This window comes from Epinephelus lanceolatus, chromosome 23 (assembly GCF_041903045.1).
Source record: "Epinephelus lanceolatus isolate andai-2023 chromosome 23, ASM4190304v1, whole genome shotgun sequence".
NCBI lineage: Eukaryota > Metazoa > Chordata > Actinopteri > Perciformes > Serranidae > Epinephelus > Epinephelus lanceolatus.
In genome coordinates, this window is record NC_135756.1 from 29,596,916 (window position 1) to 29,622,005 (window position 25,090).

The 25,090-nt window shown below is 42.7% G+C and overlaps 1 protein-coding gene across 4 annotated transcripts in view; it reads left to right on the top strand.

Moving 5' to 3' along the window:
• Window positions 1–13,314: 13,314 nt before the first annotated feature.
• The window catches only part of LOC117249299 (NXPE family member 3-like), a 58,945-nt gene continuing 47,169 nt past the window's right edge, over window positions 13,315–25,090 (top strand). For 2 of the 4 annotated variants that reach the window (XM_078165063.1, XM_078165064.1), the window contains exons 1-4: window positions 14,010–14,281; window positions 15,714–16,154; window positions 16,954–17,249; window positions 19,940–20,010. In XM_078165063.1, coding sequence (XP_078021189.1) covers window positions 14,180–14,281; window positions 15,714–16,154; window positions 16,954–17,249; window positions 19,940–20,010 — 910 coding nt within the window. In that variant the 5' untranslated portion in view covers window positions 14,010–14,179. Of the gene's footprint in view, window positions 13,423–13,918; window positions 13,989–14,009; window positions 14,282–15,713; window positions 16,155–16,953; window positions 17,250–19,939; window positions 20,011–25,090 lie in introns of those variants that run through there. The other 2 variants (XM_078165062.1, XM_033614868.2) reach the window with 2 other exon arrangements.

The window sequence follows — 25,090 nt, forward strand, 5'->3', positions numbered from 1 at the left end:
ATTAATGTCCCAGAAGCACAGTTCCCCAACCTGACATACTGTGCGCTTCCTCTCAGGTAATCTGTGATCCAGGAGATAAAGGAAGGATCATATGATTAATGCATAATGTCTAGGCAGTACAACCCTTACACTGTACCACCAATGATTTACAGTGCCTTCTTTTTTACTGTTAACATAAATTAATATTAACCATATGCTAATGTGAAAGTAAGTATGACATTTGTTGTGATCATGTGTGCATGTTGCAACTGCAGCCTAATCTGAAAGTGCTGTTTATTTGGTTGTGTAAATTCTCATTTTTTATTAATTCTCAGTTTATTTAATCTGAGAATTCAGTTTATTTAACTTTAGTTATTCTTCAGTCCTATTGTGAATGTGTGTGTGTGTATGTGTGTGTGTGTGTGTGTGGCCACCACCAAACAAACATAATATTTACATTTGTATTCATAACGTTGATATTAAAGTTAAATCCATGAAACGTTAGCATTATAACTTAGTGATATTATTGTAGGCTTTTAACTAACTTCTGAGTTTTACAGTAGCCTATAAAGTCGTGGCGAGACAATTAACTAGTCACTTATACCGTTACGATAAACATGTAACTGCACAAAATGCATAAAATTATGTTATGTGTAAACGTACGTGTTTTTTAAGCTTTTATTTTTGTTTTAGCTCGGTCATATTTCCGGGATCGAGCGGCGATTAACCAACTTCCGGTTGTGACTTCCAGCATGGATTGGATGTATGGCGGCGCCTTGTCGGCCATCTTGACTGCAGCAAGGTACTCTTGGACTAAACAGGTACATTACACTACAATATCCTTGTTATTGTGAATCATTTCACCTGTTTTTCTCACGCATATGCCACCACATCAAATTCAGGAATAACAGACGCATCGTTCTCCTGTAAAGACGTCTAGGGGTGAGTAACAACGTATTAGCCTGACATAGGCACAGTACAAGGATTATTTTTTATTATACTCTGGCATAGTGATAGTGTTGTTGTGTTGCGTTAGTGTGGGCTCTTTCAGGGCCAAGGACGGTGTCCCTGACCAGCCACACTGTGTGGTCCCTCTAATTCCACAATGTGCATGATTTTTTGTTGATTTGGACTCTGCATGCTTATATTGGTAGGCTATATCCACAACTCCTTAGCACCTCCAATTAATAGTCAAGCTCCCCCCAGCACCTGCAGTAGCTTCAGCTAGCTTAAGTGACTGTTTTTGTCAATGGAGTCCAGTGACTTTGACGGGAGCAGAGAGGGGGAGCTGAAACTGTTAACAGCTTCCTTGATGGAACAGGCTGACTGATGGAAAAGCAAGGTGGTGAAAAATACTCTCAATACAGCATTCACTTAAACTGATATTGATTTTTTTTTAGGTGGCTAAAATACGTTTTGTTGCTGCCCCTGTCCACCACACCAATGGGTGTGTGTGCGTGCACATTATGTGGATACATGAAACAATAAACCAAGGTGTGACTGGTTATGATCAAGCAGAGTATACTGCCTGGACATGTATTTTTAAAGGTCAACTGATACTGAAGCATAAGACTAAACAGGTACATTACACTACAATATCCTTGTTATTGTGAATCATTTCACCTGTTTTTCTCACGCATATGCCACCACATCAAATTCAGGAATAACTGCTGCAACCCTCATGACTTTGCTCTGAAGTTCAGTTTCCCCTCCCTCATCCACCATGACCAAGGTGGAAAATTTGAAAATCAGTTGTTCTCTCAGTTAAAGAAACTTAGTGGCATGGCCAGAATGGACCAGAATGACACCCTATCACCCGATGGGGAATGGCAAAGTGGAGTGTATAAACAGGACATTGTTGCAAATGCTTAAGACACTGATAGACACACAAATTAAACTGGAAGGAGTCTCTGGACAAACTGGTGTATGCCTGTAACTGTACCCATTGTGAAGTGACAGGTTATTCACCATTTTACCTTCTATTCGGGAGGTCACTGAGACTTCCAGTTTATATGCTCTTTGGATTGAACACAGAATCAGGCTCCAGTAACCAGCGATAGTACGTGAAGAAATGGAAACAAGGAATGGAGGAAGCATACGCCATCACAAATGAAAAACTCAGAAAGCTGCTGAAAGGAGTAAAAAGCACTATGACTCAAAAGATTGAAAGGAGTTGAGTGCTGCAACCTGGTGACCAAGCCCTGATCAAAAACCTAACACCAAGAGGAGGGCCAGGTAGACTCTGTGATTATTGGGAAGACACAGCTTACACTTTAGTTAGACAAATGGGGTCTGACCTCCTGATTTACAAAGTGAGACCAGAAAAGGATCAGGGACGCTCCATAGTATTGCACAGACACCTGCTCATGTCCTGTGACTATTTACCTTTTGAGACACAACCCGAGACCTGTGCTACAAAGCAGGATTTGGAGTTAGTGAAGTAACTTCTGGGTTAACTCTGGGTTTTCAGTACTACGAAGCTGGTTCTCTTTTTACCTGGATAAATCACCGTGGTAACTTATGCTGAACAGCTAACCTGCTCTGGAGCAGGTTAACTTTAGGGTATCAAATCACAGACTGTCAACACCCGGACAACTGACCAATCAGATCACCGATGAAAAAAGTGTCCGTGAATGAAAGTCTGGAGTGACAGGTAAAAAAGAGGAGCCCATATGCTGTTATAGGTCAGTAGAATCATTTAATCGTTTCAGGGATTTATTTCCACTGGTTTTACAACAGAACTTCTAACAGCTGATCATTTACACACTAAACACATGATTTTAGTAGTATTTGAAATAATGAAGTGTATTTTAGTCTGCAGTGACTGCTGACAGTGCTGCTACTTTTACACTCTGATTCCATCGCTGCAGCTCAAAATAACAGGAGACACCTGTGTGATGAGAACTGGGATAAAACAGATATTTTATTAGTAAAATAATCAGTTAATTGGCTCCCGTTGTTATAAATGTAACATTTACATCAGATAGACCTCATCAGTCATTAACTAGGCTGCATATCCACCCTATACATCAGTAGCAGAAACCGTCTGGTGTTACTTTAAAGTGTTTTATGTGACATGTTCAGAGTAGTATTATCATCATCCAGCTAAACGGCAAAAATACTCTACTATACAAATGTCAGTTCAGCTCAGTGATACCTGCATGTAATTTCAGTCTGGTGTGACTGTGAATTTTTGGATATTGTTTTTAATGTTTCTAGATCTTCCATTTTATGATTACAGATTGTTGTTTAAATCCCATGCTACTGACATGTTACTGTCTCCTCGATTAAACACTTTCGCTACCGTTTCATCACATATATGAAGCAGGGTACTTCATTCATGGTTCTGATGATGACGCTCGCAATTAACAACCTTGCCCCTTTTACGTGCTTGTGGCTGGATAAGAAAACCCAGAGTTGACTGAACTAGTTGATAACCAGCTTTGTAGTACCGGTTATCCAGATGGCAAATGTTAGGGTTAGTCAAACCAGATAGCAAGAAGATATCCTGGGTAAGTTGAACTAGCTCCGTAGTACAGGCCTCTGGAGTAAACAAAGAGGACAAGAGCAACCAGAAAAGGAAACTCCAGCCTACATCACAGCCTCAAGAGTCTTATTAAGACAATGAGGATGAATATGACCTTCATTATGAGTCACTTCAGGTCCCCACATTGCCTGCAGGAAACCAGAGATGCTGAACCAGAGATGAAGATTGAACACAGTCCCCCAGCAGTAAAACAGTTGGAGAGCCAGTCCCTGCTGCGCTTCTAGCACAGCCTGTTGTTGGAAAGCAACTGGAAGAGCTCAGCATACCTGCTGGAAATCTTCCTAATGATCACCCACCAGATACTTTGTCATCAAATACTGCTGCCAAACCTGAGGAGCTGACCTACCAGCTGCCACGAAGCACCCACAGAGACACTTCACCTATGATCAGCTTGGTATGCCTTCCTGCTACAGCATCCAGACAGCACTGCAGCTGTTTCCTGTCTACCCTGCACCAGGACTGGTCTCATGGCTGCCACCACTAAAGCCATACTATCTTCAGCAACCCTGTATGTATGGACTCCAGCAAGCATCACCCTACGGAGGTGACATGTTTGACTAGAACCATGGACTATTTAAATAGACGTTTCCACAGACGGTGTTAGTGGACGATTTGCAGTCTGCTTATACAGATCATTGAACCTGGTGGACTGTTGATCAAAAGCATGTGGAAAGACTGTTTATGGACTGTTTATACAGTAGCCAGTCAAAAGACATGGACTGTGAATATGGATTGTTGACTTTTTGAATTATGACCCTTGACCTTTGTTCAAGTCCTAACTTGCAGAAAAGGATCCCCACGTTAAGTTTAGACCACAGACTTGTAAAAAAGGAAAATATTTGATTAACGTCAGGATGACATTTTTGATGAGTTAATACCCATAGCCTGTTTACAAACAGCTTAGGAAGCTCAAGTGTTTTTTTCTGTGCTCTACAGCATGGTCTTATTCTAAAGCCCCATTTCCACCAAACACTTTGGGTATGGTAAGTTTGTAACCAAAAGTAACCCTTCATACAAGGCATATAGACCCGTTTAGCATTTCCACCACAAACAGTACCCTTAAATGTTGGCGGGTTGTTGTCGCTCACTGCTCCATCCAGCACTCACTGGAGGGTCCCCCCCCCCCCCCCCTCGGCCTACAGCTGCTGCAAGAGGCAGCAAAACATCCTTTATTTTCATAGTTATACTTAACTAGTGTAAAACTCTCCACGGTATGAACAGTGGATACAAAACCAGCTCAGTCCTGAGCAGGACTGACCATCTGGTATTGATCAAACAGACTGCAGTGTTCACAGCTCCACCGGTACCGATAGAACCAACGGTTCTATCGGTACCGTCTGTGGCGTGGGGAAGCAAGGAAAGTTGCTGTTGCAACACCACCACCTTGGGAATTTCACCCAATAAGTTAATAGTTTAGGCAACTCAGGTCACACAGGTTCATAGGTACAGAGACCCGTTACCAAAAGAAAACAAATGTATTTAACAAAAATTAACAAAAGGTGCAATGTAAAGCTAAAATGTCATGAACAGCATGATTCACTTAAACTAATCAATGTGAACAAACTAATAAGAACTAGCAGTCAGGCAGGGGAATTTAAGGGAGTGAGGACAGGGCTTGGGCTTACCATGGCGGCAGGGAACCAAAAAAGGGGAGAGGGGTTCGCAAACTAACCACCTGTGACACTGCACACCAATGAAAAAGGTATCGTGAGAAACACCACCACCAGGGGACTGGACTGCTGCCCTGCACCCACAGCACCTGTCAAAAAAGGGAAAGAGGGTGATTAAAACACTGTCATGAGGTGCTAAAGATAATCCTGGTGGACAGAAAAACACAATGGGCAATATGGGTCAAAAAAACAAAAACAAAAAACGAAGTCACACCCCAGTCACCACCCTCCTCTGATAAGAAAAGAACAGTATCTAAGGAGCTTTATAAACCGAACCATGTGCTTTTGTTGCACAAGAAAATGAACCTAAATATGAGGTGTTTTACCTACATTGGCCACATTTAGCTAAGAAGGGTCACCAAGATAAGAGTGTTTCCCAGATGAGTTCTTAATGCCCTTCTTAGGATCGCTTTTAAGATCACTCTTTTTCGGGCCTTTGTATTTGATTTCTGGACTCCTATAGAGCAGCTACACACGATTACCTGCACACAAAGCTTTGTGGATCTTCAGGACGCTGTGCCTCTTGCTGTACTGCTTCCTTGTATTTCCTGCATCCCGCGAAAACGGTCTGTGTAATTTACTCCACCCACTGCCCCTCGCCTCCCGCCGAGCCCACTCCACTGTGATTGGTCACACTCCCGAGGACTTCCAAAGGGCTACTGAGCGCTGCCGGCATGACCATATAAGTAAGTCCGGCACGCATTAACGTCACACGGACTACACTGTTTAAAAAAGACTGTAAAACACAGCGTGCAGAGCCATCCAAAACAGCTTGCAGGGCTCACTTCCAAATGCACGAACCTCATTATTTGATGCATTGGCATCGTTTAACACGAGTATGCAACATTGTATCAACATTTATAGGTCAGAAAAGAGGAAAAGCATAATAGTTCTCCTTTAAGAAGCTCTTAACAGGAGCTGCCCACTACCACGGTGCTGAAACTAAATCAATCTATGTCAGGCAAATCAATTACCCACCACTTAATCAGCGCATAAGTCACACACAGTGCTGCTACCCAACGCACCAATTCCCTGCCGCTTGTGTGTTTGTGTGTTCTAATAATTCTAATGAAAAACTAAGACGATAAATATTTGTTACCTACTTTCATGACGAAAACAAGACTACAACTAAATAAGAAGTAGTCTTGGTAAGATAATCATGAGGAAATGTATTATATTTAAACAAAAAAAAACACAGACACCTTGCTGAGGCCGGTGCCGTCTCCCACCACCTCCAGGAAGCTCCCCACTGTGTAAAAACTCAGCACAGCCAGGCACTGCACCTCCAGGCTGAGGGCGAAATTGCACCAGGTTGCCCTCCGGATGTGTGGAGACAGTTGATAAGGCGTTGTATCTCAGCACGGGGCAGCCGGTACTTCATTTGGACAGCCCAGTCTGACAGCACGTCGAGTGGGCTGAAGGGCTGATGCACAAATGCATTTACATATACGGTTTGACTTCGCACACTCGACGCTGTTGGTTAGCAGCAAGAATATGCTGTAAAGCAGCCATGGTATCTCACACACGTGTGATGTGGCAACGCCTTAATATAGAGTAGCGGGTGGAGCGTCCCTTGATGAGGTTCCAGCTGAGCTCAATTACACCTGTCAGCTGCCTGATATCTGAATGCCGCAGGTTTGGAGGATGGATGTGCTTCTGCCCTGACGCATTTTTTGGATGCGATAAACTATCTCATATTTGCATGCAGATGTGGGATATGTGCGGACAAATTATGATAAATTATAGTCATGATGATTCATTTTATTTGTGTGCCTGATGTGCACAGCACGTACAGGAACACACTTGTTATTCCTCATACTTATTTTTCGTCTTATTATTTTTCTTCTGCCAGATTTCAGTGCATAACTTGTGCCACAGCTTTGAGTGCACATAGGGTCTTCATAAAACATATAGATTCAAGATTCAATATGCACAGTAAGGACATGCGTTTATTGACACAGCATGCTTGTAGGCTGCTGTAAGTTAGGTTTACAGAGGAAATAACGGGAAATAACGGGATGTGACTTAATCGGGTGAAAATATTGTTAGTGAAACAGAAACAAGCGTTAGTTAGGGGACAAGAGCCAAGAGTCACAAAGACTCATGTATGTTAAAAGTTACTTACAACTGGTGTATTTACCGTATGTGTCCAGGGTCCTTCACCTATTGAACAAGTAACGTGACTACTAACTGTAGTGTGTATGTTTTTGTTTTTTGTTTTAATCGAGTTTCTACATCATTTTCCTACACATTTATTCACCATGGTCTCCAGCCTGTAAGTTGGGCTTTATTTATCTTATCTCTACTTACCCTGTAGATGCTTGAAGGTCATTCTGTGTCAACTCATCTAAAACTTTAGATTTTTTTCAGTATATAATTTTAAAGAACTAAAGTCGGTACCCTGGTGCTGTACTGTGGCTGTCTGTGGTTATGTGGTTCTTTAGCCACTAAGGAGAGGTGCAACTGAATACGAGAGGATGATAAATCACTCAGTAGACCTCTGAACAGTTTGTCCCCCTCACTTCTGAAATGATGGCTACGCCCCTGCCATATTGCTTGATGGAAATGGGGATTAAGATCCTGAGATCGATTGCTTCTGTCTCCGCCCACATACCTGGGAACTCGCAAAATATTCCTTATCCGTGTAAAGTTCACTTTGAGGAAATGTCACTGTCAGGCCAAATCCCAAACCGGCCCCTATCCCCTCGCCCTATTCACTCCCCCTCCGTTTGCGCGGTCACGTGGAGCTCCGCCATATTAAGGGCTGTCCCAAACCAATTACCACTGAGTGGAAGTGGCTTGTCAAACCCTTAAATAGCGAGTCTGCACAGGTGCAGGCTCCCCAATGGTTCCAGCAGAAACTACGTCCGGACAATGGAGGAAACATCATTCAAGTGTAAGTTCCGTCTAATTTTTCAAGTATTTTAGATCAAACACACACCGTTATTTCCCTCACACTGACATCTCAAACTAAATCATAGAATATGTAGAGTTAAAAGATCACCAACAAAAAAACATAAATTAAAAGGAGATAATCACATTGTCCCTAAGGTCGCTTGACTTGTGGCAAACCCACAAATACTTGTATGCATAAATAAACATCATCTACCTCATATCTCATGTTTTGAGATATTATGTGTTTACAGGGACAGTGAAGCAAACAAAACAGCTGATAGAGCTCAGAATGAAAAATGACAGCCTCTTCACAAAGAAGAGAAATGCTGCAAAACAGGCATGGGAGTAAGTATTTGATTAATCAATTTCACATGGCACTTTGTAAATCCTGTTTGTAGAACACATGAACAAGGTTATTCTTTTGATTATATAACATTGTAACTCCTATGTTCAATTTTATGTCATATTTTAGTCTTGATTTAACGCATTTCAAATCCTATTTAAATGTTTTGTCCTTCATATTGCACTGTTTTGCTTCTATGTTCTGTCCTCATGTCTGTTCTTTATTTATGTAAAGCACTTTGAATTGTCTTGAGTTTAAAGTGTGCTGTACAATTAAAGCAGCCCAGCTTTACCTTGCTTAAATGGGCTAGGTTCTTACACCAAAGACAAGCATCTTCCTCTCCTTTTTATGTTGTGTTGTACAATAGCTTTGTGATTAAGGAGATGGGGCTGCAGGACGCCATATCCCACAAGCAGGCCTCCAAAAAGTGGGAAAATCTTAAAAAGAAATATAAGGTGAATCATGTTATCTCTGGTTAATCGTTAGTGTTATTGCTGCTGAGAGCTAACATACTGTACATTACCCACAGGAACTGAGAAAGCCCCCAACAGGGTCAGGAACTGACCGGGGAGAGGACACTCCAAGCACCTGGCCTTATTATCTTGAAATGCATGAGGCACTGGGGGCAAGGCCTTCAATATCCCCCCCCAGTGCTTGTGTCATCATGCTTGCCAGACCCCACCATTCTCCCTCCCTCACCTGCAGAGAGCAGTCCTGGACCCTCATGTCCCACCAGCCCTCCTGACCCCTCTAGTTCCCCTTCCCTCATCTGCCCCTCAAGCCCAGATCATACACCTGGCCCTAGGCCCTCACCTGACTCTCCCCAGCCACCAGTCTCCAAAAGGAGGAGACATGCACGTCAGGGTGTCCTACAATTCCTGGAAAAGGAGTCGGCAAAAGAGGACCAGAGACAGACAATAAACAAACTGAACGTTTAGTTTCGGCATTTGAGAAAATGGTGGATAAAATGTAATTTGTTTTTTATTTTTATCAATGAAATATGCAGGAATTTATTTTGTCTTAGATACAGTAAGCACTTTTTTGCTTTTGTTTTTTCTTGGAATTTATAGTTTTGTCCAGTGAATTTAAGTTATTCAGAGCAAAAAATAAAATGATTTTTGCTGGGACCTTGTTTCATAGACTGGTTTATTTGTCAGGAACAATGCAAAAAGGAAAGAGACACATTCTAGATGTGTATGGATCAGTACATAATAGGTTACATCAAATCAAACTTGCTTTATATAGCACTTTTCATACAATAAAAATGCAACACAAACTGTTTCACAAAATAAAACAAAATGCTTCACAGAATAAACAAAGCGCTCCACAAAATGTGGAGGTTACAATGACCTTGAAATGTTCAGAAATAATCATGCTCCTGCAGGTGCTGTGGAAGGAGGGCAGGTGCAGACAACTGGGCAGCTATCCTTTCCCTGATGTGATGTCCGGATGTTTCAGCTCTGCCAGGTGCGACATGGAGGGGAACTGGGTGGTCTTCGGGTTCGATGTCCTCCATCTCCAAGATGTCATCTGTCTTAAGGCACAGATTGTGCAAGAAGGCACAACAGGCAACAATATCGGGAGCAAAGGCTGGACTGACCTCCAGTGCCTTGAAAAGCGTGGCCCTCTCTCGTTACTATTTTTAGAATATCTCCGGGAAAAAAAAAGATAAATATAACTTGATTGAGCAGTGCAGGGTTGAAGTTATACAAGCATTAATACACAAGGAGACCAGGTGAACCAAAAATTGGGAAAAAAATTGCTTGTGTGCAGTGAGTGTGTGCACAGATGTTTTACACCACAACACAACAAAAAGCAGAGGAACACATATTAACCCCGCTGCAAACTACACATCTAAATTAACCAACACATCAAGCAAGGACGGTAATAATCTCTGACCAACATTAACACTGTTTACACACAGACATTGATGAAAGGGAGCACAACAGACCTTGAGCAGCTAACGTTAAGTGAATACTGTAATAAACCTTTTTTGATACAAGAAGTAGGCATCTGCATGGGAGTGTAAAGTGCACAGACAGAAGGAGGGAACCACGAAGGTAAGTCAAAAAACAATCAATCTTTATTTCATAGCATTAAATTCATTTAAGAACAGCTCCACTAGCAGATGAGATCCTGAATGAACTGTAGGCTTCTCCTCAGAACCACCTGTGGACCAGTAACTTTAGGCCCGTTTCCACTGAAGAAGTTCCTGGTACTATTTGGGGGGCAGGAACTACTACAGGAACGTCCTCTCACTCAGCCCTCTCAACCGCCGTGTCTCCACTGAGAGAGCGGAGTACGAGAAAGGTTCCTGTAAAGTTACGGGCTCTGGATGTGACGTAATCGTTGCGCGACCATTTACCGGGGCGACGTAGGGACGCCGTTAGCTGATAGCCCTTAGCGGTGTCTGTAATAACTCACTAAATGGCCCGTGAAATTTTTTTTTTCCAGCAGATGTCTTAGTTACAACATGATTGAGCTATCTGAAGTAGTTTCATGTCGTATCTGACAACGGGAGGCTTTTAACAGATGACGTCCTGATGTTAGCTTTGCTGCTGCTGTTAGCTGATGCTTTCTAGACATCGTGATTTCCCAAAACTGAATAAATACCACACATAGCAACACAAAACTGCTTTGCTAGCTCAATCATGTTGTAACTAAGATATCCGCTGGAAAAAATATTTTTTTCACGGGCCATTTAGTGAGTGTTTTTACATGGCGGCGGAAGCTATAAGAACGAGCTAACCCTTGTCTGCTGAGTTTTAAAAATGCCGGCTATTTTGTTGCTTTCTGTTGACATCACATCCCTCCTTGAGTATATCCAATCAGCACAAGCTCCAGCCAGGAGTCTCTCGGGGCCGTCCTGAGTACCTACTCCGAGGCAGGGACTTGTTTAGCCCCTGTAAAAGTTCCGGAACTCTGTCCTTCGGCGGTGGTTCCTGCAGTGGAGACACGCACCAACGGCCCCGGCCCCGTAAAATTACCCCGAAGTTCCTGCAGTGGAAACGGGCCTATACATGCGTAAGGGCACAAGCCAACGACCCCCATAAGGCACTGCAAAACTCTCACTACACTGCAACTCAGTAAACACACTGCAACTCACACTGAGGATAAGCCCCCGCAGGGCATGTCACCATATTGCACTACAAAACACATCAAATCACACTGTGGGCTATGGGCCCCGGGCCCCCTAAGGCACCTGTGGATACGCCTGTGGCACGCTCGGCTCAAGAGTGAAATACTGCTCTGGTTAAAACCACTAACAATAACACACACAAGAAAACACTTTAACACACAGACAAATGATGTTTAAAAGCTACTTATCTCTCCCAGGGTTTGAGACCCTCCCCCGGGATCTGAGCTTTGGCGCGGGACGGCCACTGGCACTAACTGTGGTAGGGGAACCGGCCAGTCCAGCGAGGCGACTGCACAGGCTACAGGAGAGCCTCTACACATGGCTGGAGAGCGGACAGGAGCACTCCTATGGTCCCCACTATCCTCCCCGTGTCCCTGTCGGATTCAGGAACCTCTCCCTGCTCCCCGCTGACTATCTTCGCCACTGGCAGCCCTAAACAGCGTGCGAACACCCTCCCCCCGAGATCGAGTGCACAATAATCACTGCCTGGCTGGGCTTTAGCCCGGTAACACTCACCAAGCTCCGCTCCCCAGAGACAACTGCCGCCCCTCTCTCCCCCTCTTTTCACTCTTACCTGCCACACTCACAGCTGCAATCACTTGGCTCATCACCCTCAGTGCCAACACACTCTTCCAGAGCAACGCACCGAGTTCCTAGCAACGTCACTCACTACAATACCAATCATGCCCTGGTTTTTATCAATCAATCAATCAATTTTATTTATAAAGCCCAATATCACAAATCACAATTTGTCTCACAAGGCTTTACGGCATACAACATCCCTCTGTCCTTTGGACCCTCACAGCAGATAAGGAAAAACTCCCCCCAAAAAAACACCCTTTAACGGGGAAAAAAACGACAAATGTAGCTAACAACACCATCCGGTGGTAGTAATTTGTGCATACCAAGATTCCCCACACAGACGTCCCCCTTATAATTCGATACATTACGTAAAATTGCATCTTAGAGAACATAACACACGTGTTAAAATATAATGAAGATGACGGCGCATATAAATGCAGCGGCTTGGTACTCTATGCTAGTGCTAGCTACTAGCTAGTACTGCTAGTGCTAAGTGCCGAACAGAATTTCATTGTACAATGTACAATGTACAATGACAATAAAGTTGTCTAATTAATTAAAAAAAACTCGTTCCCTTACCGCTCTTTCTCTTGGTCGTACGTGTATTAGGTTCGTTCGAGATGAGCCAGTCCTGCGCAGATTCGATCACCGGCGATCGGCGCACAGTGCATGCCGGTTAGTTTTGTGTCCGACTTCATCCCGACTTGCTCTGACGTATTACAAAAGTGGACGGCGATAAAGCCGCGAGAGTGAGGCGGCCGCAGTTTTTAGAGCCAGGCGCTGCAGTTGCTCTCCACCGACTGCAGCGCCTGGCTCTCACCTGATCTAACAGCTGATTGGTTTAGATGTCAACTCAACGAGATGACGTTTTAGATAAACTACTCATTTTTGTTGAATTTTAGAGATTAAGATTGTATTTGTCTGACCTGAAGGTTTATTCTGTGAACAAAAAACATGTTGTGTGACTGATGGTGAAAACAAACTGATATATGGGTCTGATCACTTTTTTAATGAACTGACATCATTCCAGACGGGATGTTAGTGTGTCTGTGACTTCCTGTACGGACTGAAGGCTGCTGGAAACTGTCTGACTTCACCGCAGCTTTTTGTCACCGCCCCCCGCTGCGGCCGCCTGCTCTCGTCTACTTTCCAGGCGAGGCGCAGTTCATCTCGAACGAGCCTATTGTTTGCATTCTTCTCTTCATCCTCTCCGTTGTCTTCTTCCTCTTCTTCTGCGGAGAATAATACACACACAGACCAACTTCCGGTATGGATTGGATATATGGCGGCGCCCATGTCCGCCATCATGTCTGCAGCTGGGTCCCTCTCCCGCTTTGTAGCACAGACCAACCCGCAGCCAGGCAGAGTGGCACCGCCATTTTGTATAAACTGTGAACTCACATGTTGTGGTATCTTTTTTACTGTTATCAGCATTAATAACACCGTTTCATGCACTTTGGGGACCCTTTGTGAGAGTTTATTGAGGTTAAGAAGTTTTGCTGTATAATAGTTGACCAAGCAGGAGTTTGCCTTTGGTAAATACTGTGTGTATTTACCAAGCTAGCTGAAAAAGTGTGTACTCTCTACACAAAGATGTTTCTCCCATACTTCTTTGTAAATAGTTACATAGAAGAATTGTTTGAGTTAAGTGCTCATTGTGATTCTTACGACCTGTTTTTCAGGGGTGTAACAACTGTATTATTCAAATACTTACATGATGTTGCAGTGTTCATTATGTGGTCACCTAATGACTGGCGTTAAACTGCAAGAGAGACAGAGAGGCTGCTGTCTTTGGTTGTGAATTTGATTGATGGCTGATCAAAGGAATTACCTGTAAGACCGGATGTAGTCGTGATAGCTGAAAGTTGGACATGTCACACTACTTGTATAGAGAGAATTTTACAAGTAGGTTCAAGTCTCAGCATTACAAGGTTTCAGTTACCTCTTTGTTCTTTGTCTTTTATGTTTCCAGTACCAGAGGAAGTGCTTACAGTGTTGTGCTACAGCCATAGATCAGGACTGTCATGAAGGTCAGAGCTTGTACAAGAAGGCAGTACAGCACCATCCTCCTCATTCTGGCCGTGGCTGTCTTAATCTTACTGCTACACAACATGGACGTTCTGGAGGTGAGAACCTGTTTTTAGTGGGATCACTTGAATGATGGACCCCATTTGAAATGTTTAATGTTGGTCAGGTTTCAGGGTATACTTTTTAAATATGTGTTTCACTGTGATTCAAGATAACAGTAATGTGCTTCACTGTAATTAAATGCAGTTTGAGTTAAATGTTAATTTTCCTCCCAGTCCTGTGATTATGCCGGCAATATTCTGTAAACCCCCGACAAGATAAAAATCCTCAGTGTTTTCTGTCCTACTTTTTGGTTGCTTCCCATCAGAGATTTCTGTATTTCTGTTTTCCTCTGTGCTCTTTTCAGTGGTTTGAGTTGGGCAGGGCTCAGTCTGAACAAGCTGATGCCATATACTTACATGCACCAATCATGCACATAAACAAATCAACATTTGAATCAAAATCTGATGACAGTTGTCAATGTCAATCAGATCTGATCAAAATAGTTTTTTTCCTGTTTGGTCATGAATATTTGATATTAAAAAGAAATACTTAAGATTTGAACTGTTACAATCTTTCTGAATATTGTCAACAATATCAAAGCAGCTTCAGGTCAAATACTCACACACTCACCTTAAAAAGAAACTGGAGTGGAGGGCAAAACAATGAAAAATAACACAATTGCGAAAACTGCTTCCTACTCCAGACTCATTGTCAATGATTTTATTTTTTCAGAGTCTGTGTGTAAAAGATCCTGCACTTATCATACATCTTATTAAAGATTTTTATTGTATAAATCTACACAGCACTGTAGAAAAAGTAACCCAACACTCTCTGATGACATCATGACATCACTGGATGTGGTCACAGATAACATAACCAACAACACATACTTCCGAGCACAGTTGTTCCTCCTTAATCATCAACTTCATTTTACCTTCTCCTCCACTGTGATCTGTAAAGATTAATGAGAGAAAAATCAATGAGGTTTAATGTTTTTTTCCTGGATTCTCTTCATCACCAGCTCAGTCCATTGTGCATGCAACAAAATCCAATGCATCTTTTGGCCATGAAAATCTTACTCTCATGTCACACCATCAGAAGTGAAACAGCCTCAAAATGGCTTCTGGGCAAATGAAATAAAATACCCTGAAACATGAACTTTAGTGAACAAGACCTTAAAATACACACACGCACGCACGCACGCACGCATGCACACACACACACAATCTTTGAATTTGAATAGCATAAAAAAATGCATGCTCTCCATGGCTCAATAACCAACAACAGAGTAAGGGCCACATGGGAAGTTGGGAAAGGTAGAGATTCCTCCAGCTAACAGATCAACTGTTCTTATCAATCCCCCAAATATATTCAGTCACTTTGACCTTGGGCCTTCTTGACCCTTTTGCTTTCGTTAGTAAATTAGCTTGCATTTGCATTTGTTTGATGCGTCTTTGTCACCATCTCTCTCTCTTGACCCCCTGCCAGTTTCAGCATATAATGAAGTCCATCATCGTCCCAAAAGTTTCCACTGATCCTGACATGAATCACAGCTTCTGCACCTTCCAGCCACTCTCCGGTGAGGACGCTCTGGAGGAACGCCTCCTACTAGACTCCATTGCTTGGCCTGAAACTCCACTTTTGCCAGCTCCTGTTTCCCTGGAGAATACCAGTGATCCAGCTCACAGCACCTTCACCATTCTCCCAAGGAGGGGAGGAGGACAGTGGCATGTAGGGGATCAGCTGGAGGTCATGATAAAAATGTCTGACTTCCATGGTCGTCCCAAGAAGTATGGGGGGGACTTCTTACTCGCCCGGCTCCACAACCTGAAGCTTGGTGCAGGTGTAGCTGGGCAAGTGTTGGATCATCTCAATGGGAGCTACTCTGCTGTGTTCTCTTTACCCTGGGAAGGAGACGCGCAGGTTGAGGTGATGCTAAATACTACTATGTTAAATGTGGTTGTACTGCAGGTGTTAAACCTGTCTTCTAAATGATTATTCACCAAGCTCCACCCCTTTTAGTTACTGTTGCTACACCTGTTAACATTTACTTATAACAGCACAGATGCAGCTTGTAATAACAATGACAGATTTACCACACGTTTTTGAAACAATGGGACTGTTTCATTTCATACAAAAGCAGGGTCTCATTTCTGGCCGTCAACTGTAGATCTTTTGGCTGCAAACTGTCACTAATAGGTTTTATCAGCTGTAGCTTGCTAATTAATACTGTAGCTCTGTGAGTTGGATGAAAACAGTAACTCGTGGAGCTGAAATTTTGTTGTCACCAGTAGACATGTTTTAAAACAACAAACCTTTAATAGTCTTGATTAATTAATTTGTTGCACTTTCCCATATGTGTTCTTGCTTTTCAAAAGGCTTAAAAAAAAGACAATCCTCTTTAAACACTTTAAATGCAGAGTATCCCGGTTACTACAGCCCCATGCACACTACTTCAATATATGGAGAAATCCAAAGCTTGACAGACCTGCCACGCCTAGTTGCGGTTGCTAAGCTATGATTGGACAATTGCCATTTGGGGGAGGGGTTTAGTAAATGGACAGTTCTCTGGAGATTCTCATCCCAAGTCAATCTGGTTTTGGAGGAAATGATTTTTTAAAACGTTTCACAGTATGCGGCTTTAAGTAGTATTCACTTTATTTGTCTTTTATTGATATGAGTGAACATGATTGGACTTAGTGAAAACTCTAATTCTCTATCTAAACAGGTGACGCTGGTTCATCCTAGTGAGGCTATCACTGTGCTGAGCAGGCTGACCAGAGAACATCCTGACAGGATTTACTTCCACAGCCTCTTCCGCTCAGGCTCACTCTCTGAAACTACTGACTGTAACGTCTGCCTGCGTCCAACCCAGCAGCCGCTGTGCAACTACACTGACGTCCGTACAGGCGAGCCTTGGTTCTGCTACAAGCCAAAGAAGCTGAGCTGTGACTCCAGGATCAACCATTCCAGGGCAAGATACAAAGTAAACATTGAGGCCAATGAGACAAAGCTCTTTCAAAGGTGAGGCAGCAGAGAGACAGGACTGGCATTTTGTTTAACTTCCAATGACATACATCCAATGCTACCTGTTTGTCTCCTTGATGGGAACTTCCAGAAGTTTATAAGTGTAGGCAGTTAAAATGAAATCTAATAATGTTTGATGCTCTAAAAATAATACAAATCAAACTAATCAGTCCAGGCATGAAAATTGCTCACCTTTCGGCGAAATTCGCCGTTTTGAATACAAAATAGGTGACGTACGTGAATCGTGTAGATCCAATGATAAAATTTTTTTTTTTGGGGAAGCGAACATATGCGCGTGGGCATTTCATGAGGGCAGTCACCAAGTGGCCCGGTGAGACTAGTGAATGTCAAGCTAGTTGCTAGCTGTCAGTACTGCAATGCACGTCCCTCCCATGTTGTTTGTTTGCTGTGAGATGTTCAGAGGGAATGTAGGTGTCAATCTTGTGTTTCGATGCTTGAAGGAGGAGATAAGAGCGGCCTCCTCCAATGCGAAAGAGGCTCTGGTTTTTCTTGAAATCTGACTGGCTCAGCTGTAGTCATCAGTCATTACTCTTGGCAGACCAGGCTAGTTTGACCGTAGACAGAAAACATGGATAAAGTCAGTAAAACAAGAAAGGGTGGCGTGGAAAAAACTTGAATAAAAAATCTTCTGTACAAGAAGAGGCAGCAAAGTGCTCCAAAATAACCGACCTGTTTGGCCGCGGCATTGGTTGACGGGCTGAGGCCGCTGGTGTTGCTAATGACGGAGATAGAGATGGAGCTGGAGCCAACAGTGCCATTATAGCAGGTGTATTAATGTTAGTGTGTAATGTGCAAGGTTGACTTTGGCGAATTGCGTATTTCTTCTAGGTGTCTGGTTCAAGAGGCCAACTAGCCTATTAGGTTTTGTAAGTCATTATAATTTAAACCTGTACTAACAGAAAATATGTGCTTGCTTTTTTCCTGTGGATGCATGTAATTAACATTAAGTGGTGCTCCCAGTCCCAAGGACAATGAAGCTGAGGGACAGACTAACCCCAGTCGTGATGAGGAGGAGGATGAGACCAGAAATATGACAGGTGCAATGTGAAGGCATAGCTTACTATGCATTACATTTTAGCCAGAGGAAAACCCTTTTAGTAGTATTAAGTGGGATTTTTTTGTTGTAGTAATAAGTTGACTAAAAGTTGACTATAGGGCCTATTGCCCAATTTATACCTCCTTAGTTCATGGCTGTGAGCCATGGAGATATAAACTGGGGTTATGTAATACAAGAGCAGGACTGGGCAGGACATAAGCACATAGCCATTTGTGGCCAATTCATTATTGCATTTATTTTATAGTCTGGAATTAAACAATAACTGCTGATTTTCTTATGCAGTTGATTCTGAGGACAGCGTTTGTGTAGTGTGTACAAGCATATAGAGGATTATAGGTAGAAACGTGTGGGCCGGTGTGCCTGAATGTCCTGGGCTTTAATTTGTGTCCCAGTCCGCCCCTGGTCCCGCCTCTTATACAATATATGTGAACATGTAAAGTTGACTTTCATAGGGAAAACTGGATAGTATTTGCTGTTAGTCAGTGTTTTATTGTAATGTCTTACATTTTATTTTACATGTGGTCTTCTCACAAACTTTAAGATACACACTAGGCTTGTGCCGGTTTGAAAATTTTCCAACTGGTTTGATTTAAAGCCAAATATCTAACCGAACCGATATATCGAATTATACCTAATTGTACCACTGGGGGTCGCATTTGAGCTATTTTTCCCAATAAAAGCCCATTATAGGTGTAATACGCTTCCAATCCACTAGGTGGTGGTAATGCTGTATTAACTGCCAATACACACAAGGCTACACAAGAAGAAGAAGACGCAGAAGGACACCAAGGAACCTTCCTCCGACTCCGCTCTCTCAGTGGAGACACGGCGGTTGAGAGGGCCGAGCGAGAGGACGTTCCTGTAGTAGTTCCAGTCCCCCAAATAATACCAGGAACGTCTTAAGTGGAAATGGGTTACTAGGGCAACAAACTGAATGACTGCTGACTCCCTCGCACTTTTCCCCGCCCCCAATGAAATTTGATCTCTTGCAGCAGCAGCAGACAGCTGAGTGGAGCTGCAGAGTCCCTCTGAAGCCTCTGAGACAAACTAAACAGAGCACTTGTAGGCTCCTCCACTTCATTTATAAACAAACATAAATCTTATTAACTTGTCATAATGCATGTTACAATGCAAGATAAGTTGAATATAGTCCCTTGACACGCCACTGATGTGAAAAGCTTTTTTTTTTTTTCCTCCTCCGGTTTTTCCGGTTGACGTGAATTAAACCGGAATATGATACAGCAATGGCATACAGTTTAGGTCTGCAACATTGCAGATTGTACAACCAAAACAACATTAGAGCTGAGGGTAACTGCAAACTCCAGTGATAATTATCTGTGTGTTGAGCACTGCAAGCAGCACCTTGCACATTACACATAGTCACTGGAACCATTGCTTAGATGAAAATATTAGTTAGTGCAGAGTTAACTCACAAAGTGGATGTTTAGAAGCTAAAAATGAACTCTTACGTAGTTGTTTCCTATTGTAGTGTTTGATTTTTGTAGTTTTAACTTCATACGATGATTTCAGATTTTGTCCAGTATTGTATTTATGTTGTTAATGTTGTAGTGTGTGTAAGACATAATTTATCGTGTGGATCTCCTCTTAGGGATGTCAACTTGAAAGTCTACATTCGGGCACCAGGACCTGCCAATGTCGATGTGTTGCCAAAAACAATAGGTAAGGCACATTTTTTTCTACTGCCAGCACTGGCTATAATTCAAAACTGAATGTGCTACAGACAGTGAATGTAAAACAGACGCAAAAACATACATGAACAACTTGCCACTTAACTCTGGGTAGCATTTCTCTGTAGAGGGAAGCATTTAGCCCAAATTGTGAAGAGCACTGGGAACATGGAGCACTACGCTAAAAGTTTATCAAACATGGCACCAGCTGTTAGCAGTGTGACCAGTCTCTCTGGAGTAATGTTAGCTCATAATGCCTTGTACACACTATGCAACATTTCTGTCCATTCCGACAGTCACTATGTCACATTACACGATTGTGGAGTCATAAAATCCTGCCGTGACTTGACAGACTACACGATGGTCCACACCAATCATGATGTGTATGATGTCATCAGGTTATTCTTGTCCTATTTTTTATTATTATTACTATTATTCCAGTCACTTTGGTTGCTCATGTGCCAGCTGAAATGTTGTTGTAGTAAGAGAAAAAGTGCCAGCAGGTGGCAGGAGCTACATTTGAAGTACCCTAGGCAAACATACAAGTCACTGAATCCTCCACAACAAGTTCCTGCAAATGTTTCACAATAAAAGCCTATTTAGAAAATTAAGAGATTCTCTCAACCGAAGTTATAAGGGGCTTTTAATTTGAAACGGATACAGGAAGTGTTGAGTTTTAAATGACGATGTGATGTATTAACTTTATCAAGGCAAACAGGAGCAGATAAAAAGATAAAAATATACAAATACAGAGGGAATAATAAATAACGGCCCGTTTATAAGGTAGTCTGTTTCAAATGAAGCTCGTAGCCTCTGCAGTTGTGGTGAGTAAAAGCCCCATCCAATATTTTTACATTTTCTTACTTAATGTCCATCTCCATTATGAAGAAGTAACATTGTTTGCTAACTTCATGCTAATGACAGTACTCACCGGGTTGCTAAAGTGGTTCTGCTGTTTATCACCATCATTTTTCCCCTTTTTACTCTGTGTGGTAACATCCCTAGAGGAAATATCAAACACCCCTGGGCTGGTGTTGTCATGCAGTTGTCTACGGCAGCTTATCGCTCTGTATTCCTTATGGTCAAAGTGACGGCTGTGACGGGAGCAGTCTTGAATGAAAAGAAGAAAATCAAACATGCTGGACTTTCTGTTTGATCGTTGTGAGGTGTCTCAGACGTGGCTTTGAACGTCGTTAACTATGACACTCTACATGAGATGAAACGATGGATTGTGGATTGGAAAGCTTACAACACTCATTGGCGTTTACCATCCATGCCCACCGTACCTCGCTGTGTCGGGCTACAAGCGGGCTGATATCGCATAGTGTGTACCTGGCATAAGACATTTATACAGTCAGTGAATACCAGCTGTTATCCCCATAATGAGGAGCTGCAACTGCTTAACGTCACTTGGTTTTAGCTTGATATTGCTTTAGTGCTTTGTTTCTCACAACTGTGTGGAGGGAGTATTGATTATTTGTATGTACCAGCGTATCATTACAATGCACAACAACTGAACAACTACCTGTCTATTGCAGATAGCCTACACATTTAACAGTTAAAATAGATGCTCTCATGTTCTTATTAGCATCCTCATTGTTTCTCCCAGTTTTGAAGAACATTTTTCTACATTCATACACCTGGTGAGGTAGCTGAGGCTTATATTAATTCCAGATAGGTTTTGATCCCCATAAAGGTACAAGCTACAACATTTTTACACCATTTGGGTCTATAAATAATGAGTTTGATTGTCATTGTAGATAAAAGTATTGCATCAAGGGATGGATAATAGTATTTCATATTTTTGTTATTTAATCATTCAGGTTGTTTTTATTTATTTATTGTCATTGTACAAAGCAGAGTTGACAACAAAAGCAGTTGTTGTCCCTTTATGCTACATAAGGAAAAACACAAAATGGAACTAAAATTAAAGCGGCAAGCAGTGATGAACAGGCCCTTTCACCTTTGTGCTTGATGTGGGTACTGGCAGGGCACTGGCTGATGCAGCTGTGCATTGTAAAACTGAACAGGGAAGTGGGATTGTGGCAACACTGTTGAACAAAATAGCTGTTTCCTGTTTTTCTGTTGCCACTTACTGGCAACAGGAAATAACTAAATATTGGCATGTAGATGTGTTCAGGCTGTGACTTATCAAACATATGAAGTCTGAGGTAGATTTGAACATCTACAGGGGAGTTACAAACCACTTCTTGTTTTGTGGCGAAACATGGAAATTTGATGCCACGCCACAGTCACACAGTTTGACAGAAACTCAAGCTTTTAACAACTTTTCATGTTGAAGGTCTTTAAAGGATAACTTCGGTATTTTTTCATCCTGGGCCCTACTTCCCCATGTGTATGTGTGCGTATGATTCATAGGTACAACTCGTTTTAAAATTGGTTCGGTATTGAGGGAGGCGGATGCAGCTGGGAGCCGCGAAACGAGCTAAAACGGTAATGGGGGCAAATGCGTCCCGTATAAGTTTGCGCATTAAAAGTGCTTTTTTTCGCCACTGACCGGTTCAGATCGCCAGTGCTATCTCTGTAAATAGCATACTAAGCGTTTCCCTGACCCGTCACCTCCTCCCGGCTGTGACATCATCTCGCGAGAGCTTTGCTTGTTGTCGGAAGAAAACAGAGGAGCCATGCTGAGCGCCGCTCAGAGTGGCGTTGGTTGTCCCGGCGTACAGTTGAGAGTTTTACTGCATCAGTGTCATTTCTGCATATTTACCCGATTTCGAGAATGAGGATGAGCCCTTTTATTACGATGGTCACCCGTACTTATTTGAGCCCGAGTATACGAACGAGGAGCTCCTACAAATTGAAGAGCAGACGAGGATAGAGAGAGAGAGCCAACGAGCAGACAAGGGTGAAGCAGTGGCTGCATGAACGCGAATCTCCGAAGACTGGTGGTGCTCCTTGCTGTGACTCCATGCCCACAGAGGAAGAATGTCTGTGTTGCAACGAGCAGGGTTGGGTCGGTATGAGAAAAAAAAAAACGGTCCGGTTTTTGTAAAAAAACCCCCAAAAAACGCATCAAGTCGGTAATACCGGATTTTCGCCACTTGGGGGCGCAATTGACTCATTTAAAATAAAAAACTACCATAGGACAACAGAGTGACAGTAACAAGTTGTTTCTTTTATTCCTTACAAATAAATTTTGCAGCTTACTCAATCAGTGCAAATAAGGGTTGCCTCCTTTGTCTGGTTCAAAGCCAAAGTGTTGCCGTAGTAGCTATTCCTTGATTTCGTCGAGACTAAATTGTCCGCCATTATCGACTCCCCGTCACTATTAAATAAACTCCAGACTACAGTAGAGGCGCATGTGCATTCGCACCTCCTAGCTCAGTCCCCGCCCCACCCCCCTCTCTCTCCTGCTTGCTGTGCGCTTGGTGAAGAGGCAGACACAGGTGCTCACAGACTCGGGCGTACTATAAGCGGAGCAGACTATGTGTAAAAATGTCCGTGAAAAATCCCTGCGATGTGAAAAATACATGCCGAACAGTCTTTTGTGTGACACTGGTGCGCGGAGCGAAGTCCGCGTGGTTGTGCTTTGTGCACACAGGGCTTGCGGACATCCACTTTTACCGGGCGGACCTCCGCGGCGTCCGCTCTGCGTACGTTCTGCCTGAGTATGCGGTCCGGTCGGTCTCAAAAAATAAAACCCAGTTTTATAAATTGGAGAAGGCGGCCAAAACCACAGGAACCAAATGGTCAACTATCCATCAAGTAAGTATAACTAATATGTCTTTATGCATGTAATACTGATACCTAGAATAGTCTCCGAGACGCACATTTACTGTTGCATACTTTGCCCTCGTATATATTGTACCCTGTTTTCTTCCAGCAACAAGCAAAGCTCTCGCAAGATGACGCAGTCACAGCCGGGAGAAGGTGAAGGGTCAGGGAAACGCTTAGTATGCTATTTACAAAGATAACACTGGCCATCTGAACTGGTCAGTGTCGAAAAAAAGCACTTTTAATGCGCAAACGGGACGCATTTGCCCCCATATCTACCTTGCGGCTGCTGCCTCCCTCAATACTGAACCAATTTTAGAACGAGTTGTACCCATGAATCATACGCACACATACACATGGGGAAATAGAGCCCAGGTTGAAAAATACCGAAGTTATCCTTTAAATGGGACAGACAAAATTTGAAGTCAAAGGGATTATATATCTTGGAGGGTTTGTTAAAGTATGACCCTTGTAAATGGCCCAAAATTCACCAGAATTGCTCAGTAAATACAAAATTGCTGACTTCCTGTTGGAGTATGGCTCCAAGAGACTCTTTTGTACATAATAATAATACTTATTCCTTGTATTTCAATAGGGTCCTCTGGCCCTAATTTAACCTAGTAAATGGGTTGTGGCGCTAGATTATTAATGACTGTAGTATTAAGAAGCTCCAACGTTACCTGCTTTTTTATTTGCAACTCTAAGCTTACTTTTTTATGTTTTGGTGTTATTGATTATCATGCTGCAACAGCCTCTCCTCCTGCTGTCCGTGCGTCTGGGCTGCTGCGCCGCTTTTACACAGACACATAAACACACAAACATGGAGTAAAGATGCCGCGGTAGAGACAGGGAAGTGAAGATAACTTGAGCTGACAACAGCTACACTTGATACTGTAAGTGCAATAAAACCTCCATGAAAAAAGTCAGTTCTTTATTAATACAGTTGTTCAGCAACATGTAAACATGTAGGAAAGCCATATTTCTATCTGCTCTGTGCACAGTCTTTCATCCACCACCGCCAGTGGTGGATCTAGAAAAATATTTATGGGGTGGCAAGAGGGGGGCAGGAATTTTTGAGGGGTGGCAACATATGGCAGACGTATATATACTGAATTTAATCGCAGTTATCACAGCTTGATGAGAAATAGTATGTTCACACTACATAAGGGCACGGGCTGCCATTTACAAACTCATACAGGCAAACTTAATCTCATGCAATCAATGTCTTGCATTTGAGGTTTCATGTGAAACAGTTCATATTAGGAATAAGTGTTGAAGGAGGTTCAACAAACCCTAGACTCACAAGTCAGTCTTTAGACGCTTTGCTTAACTAA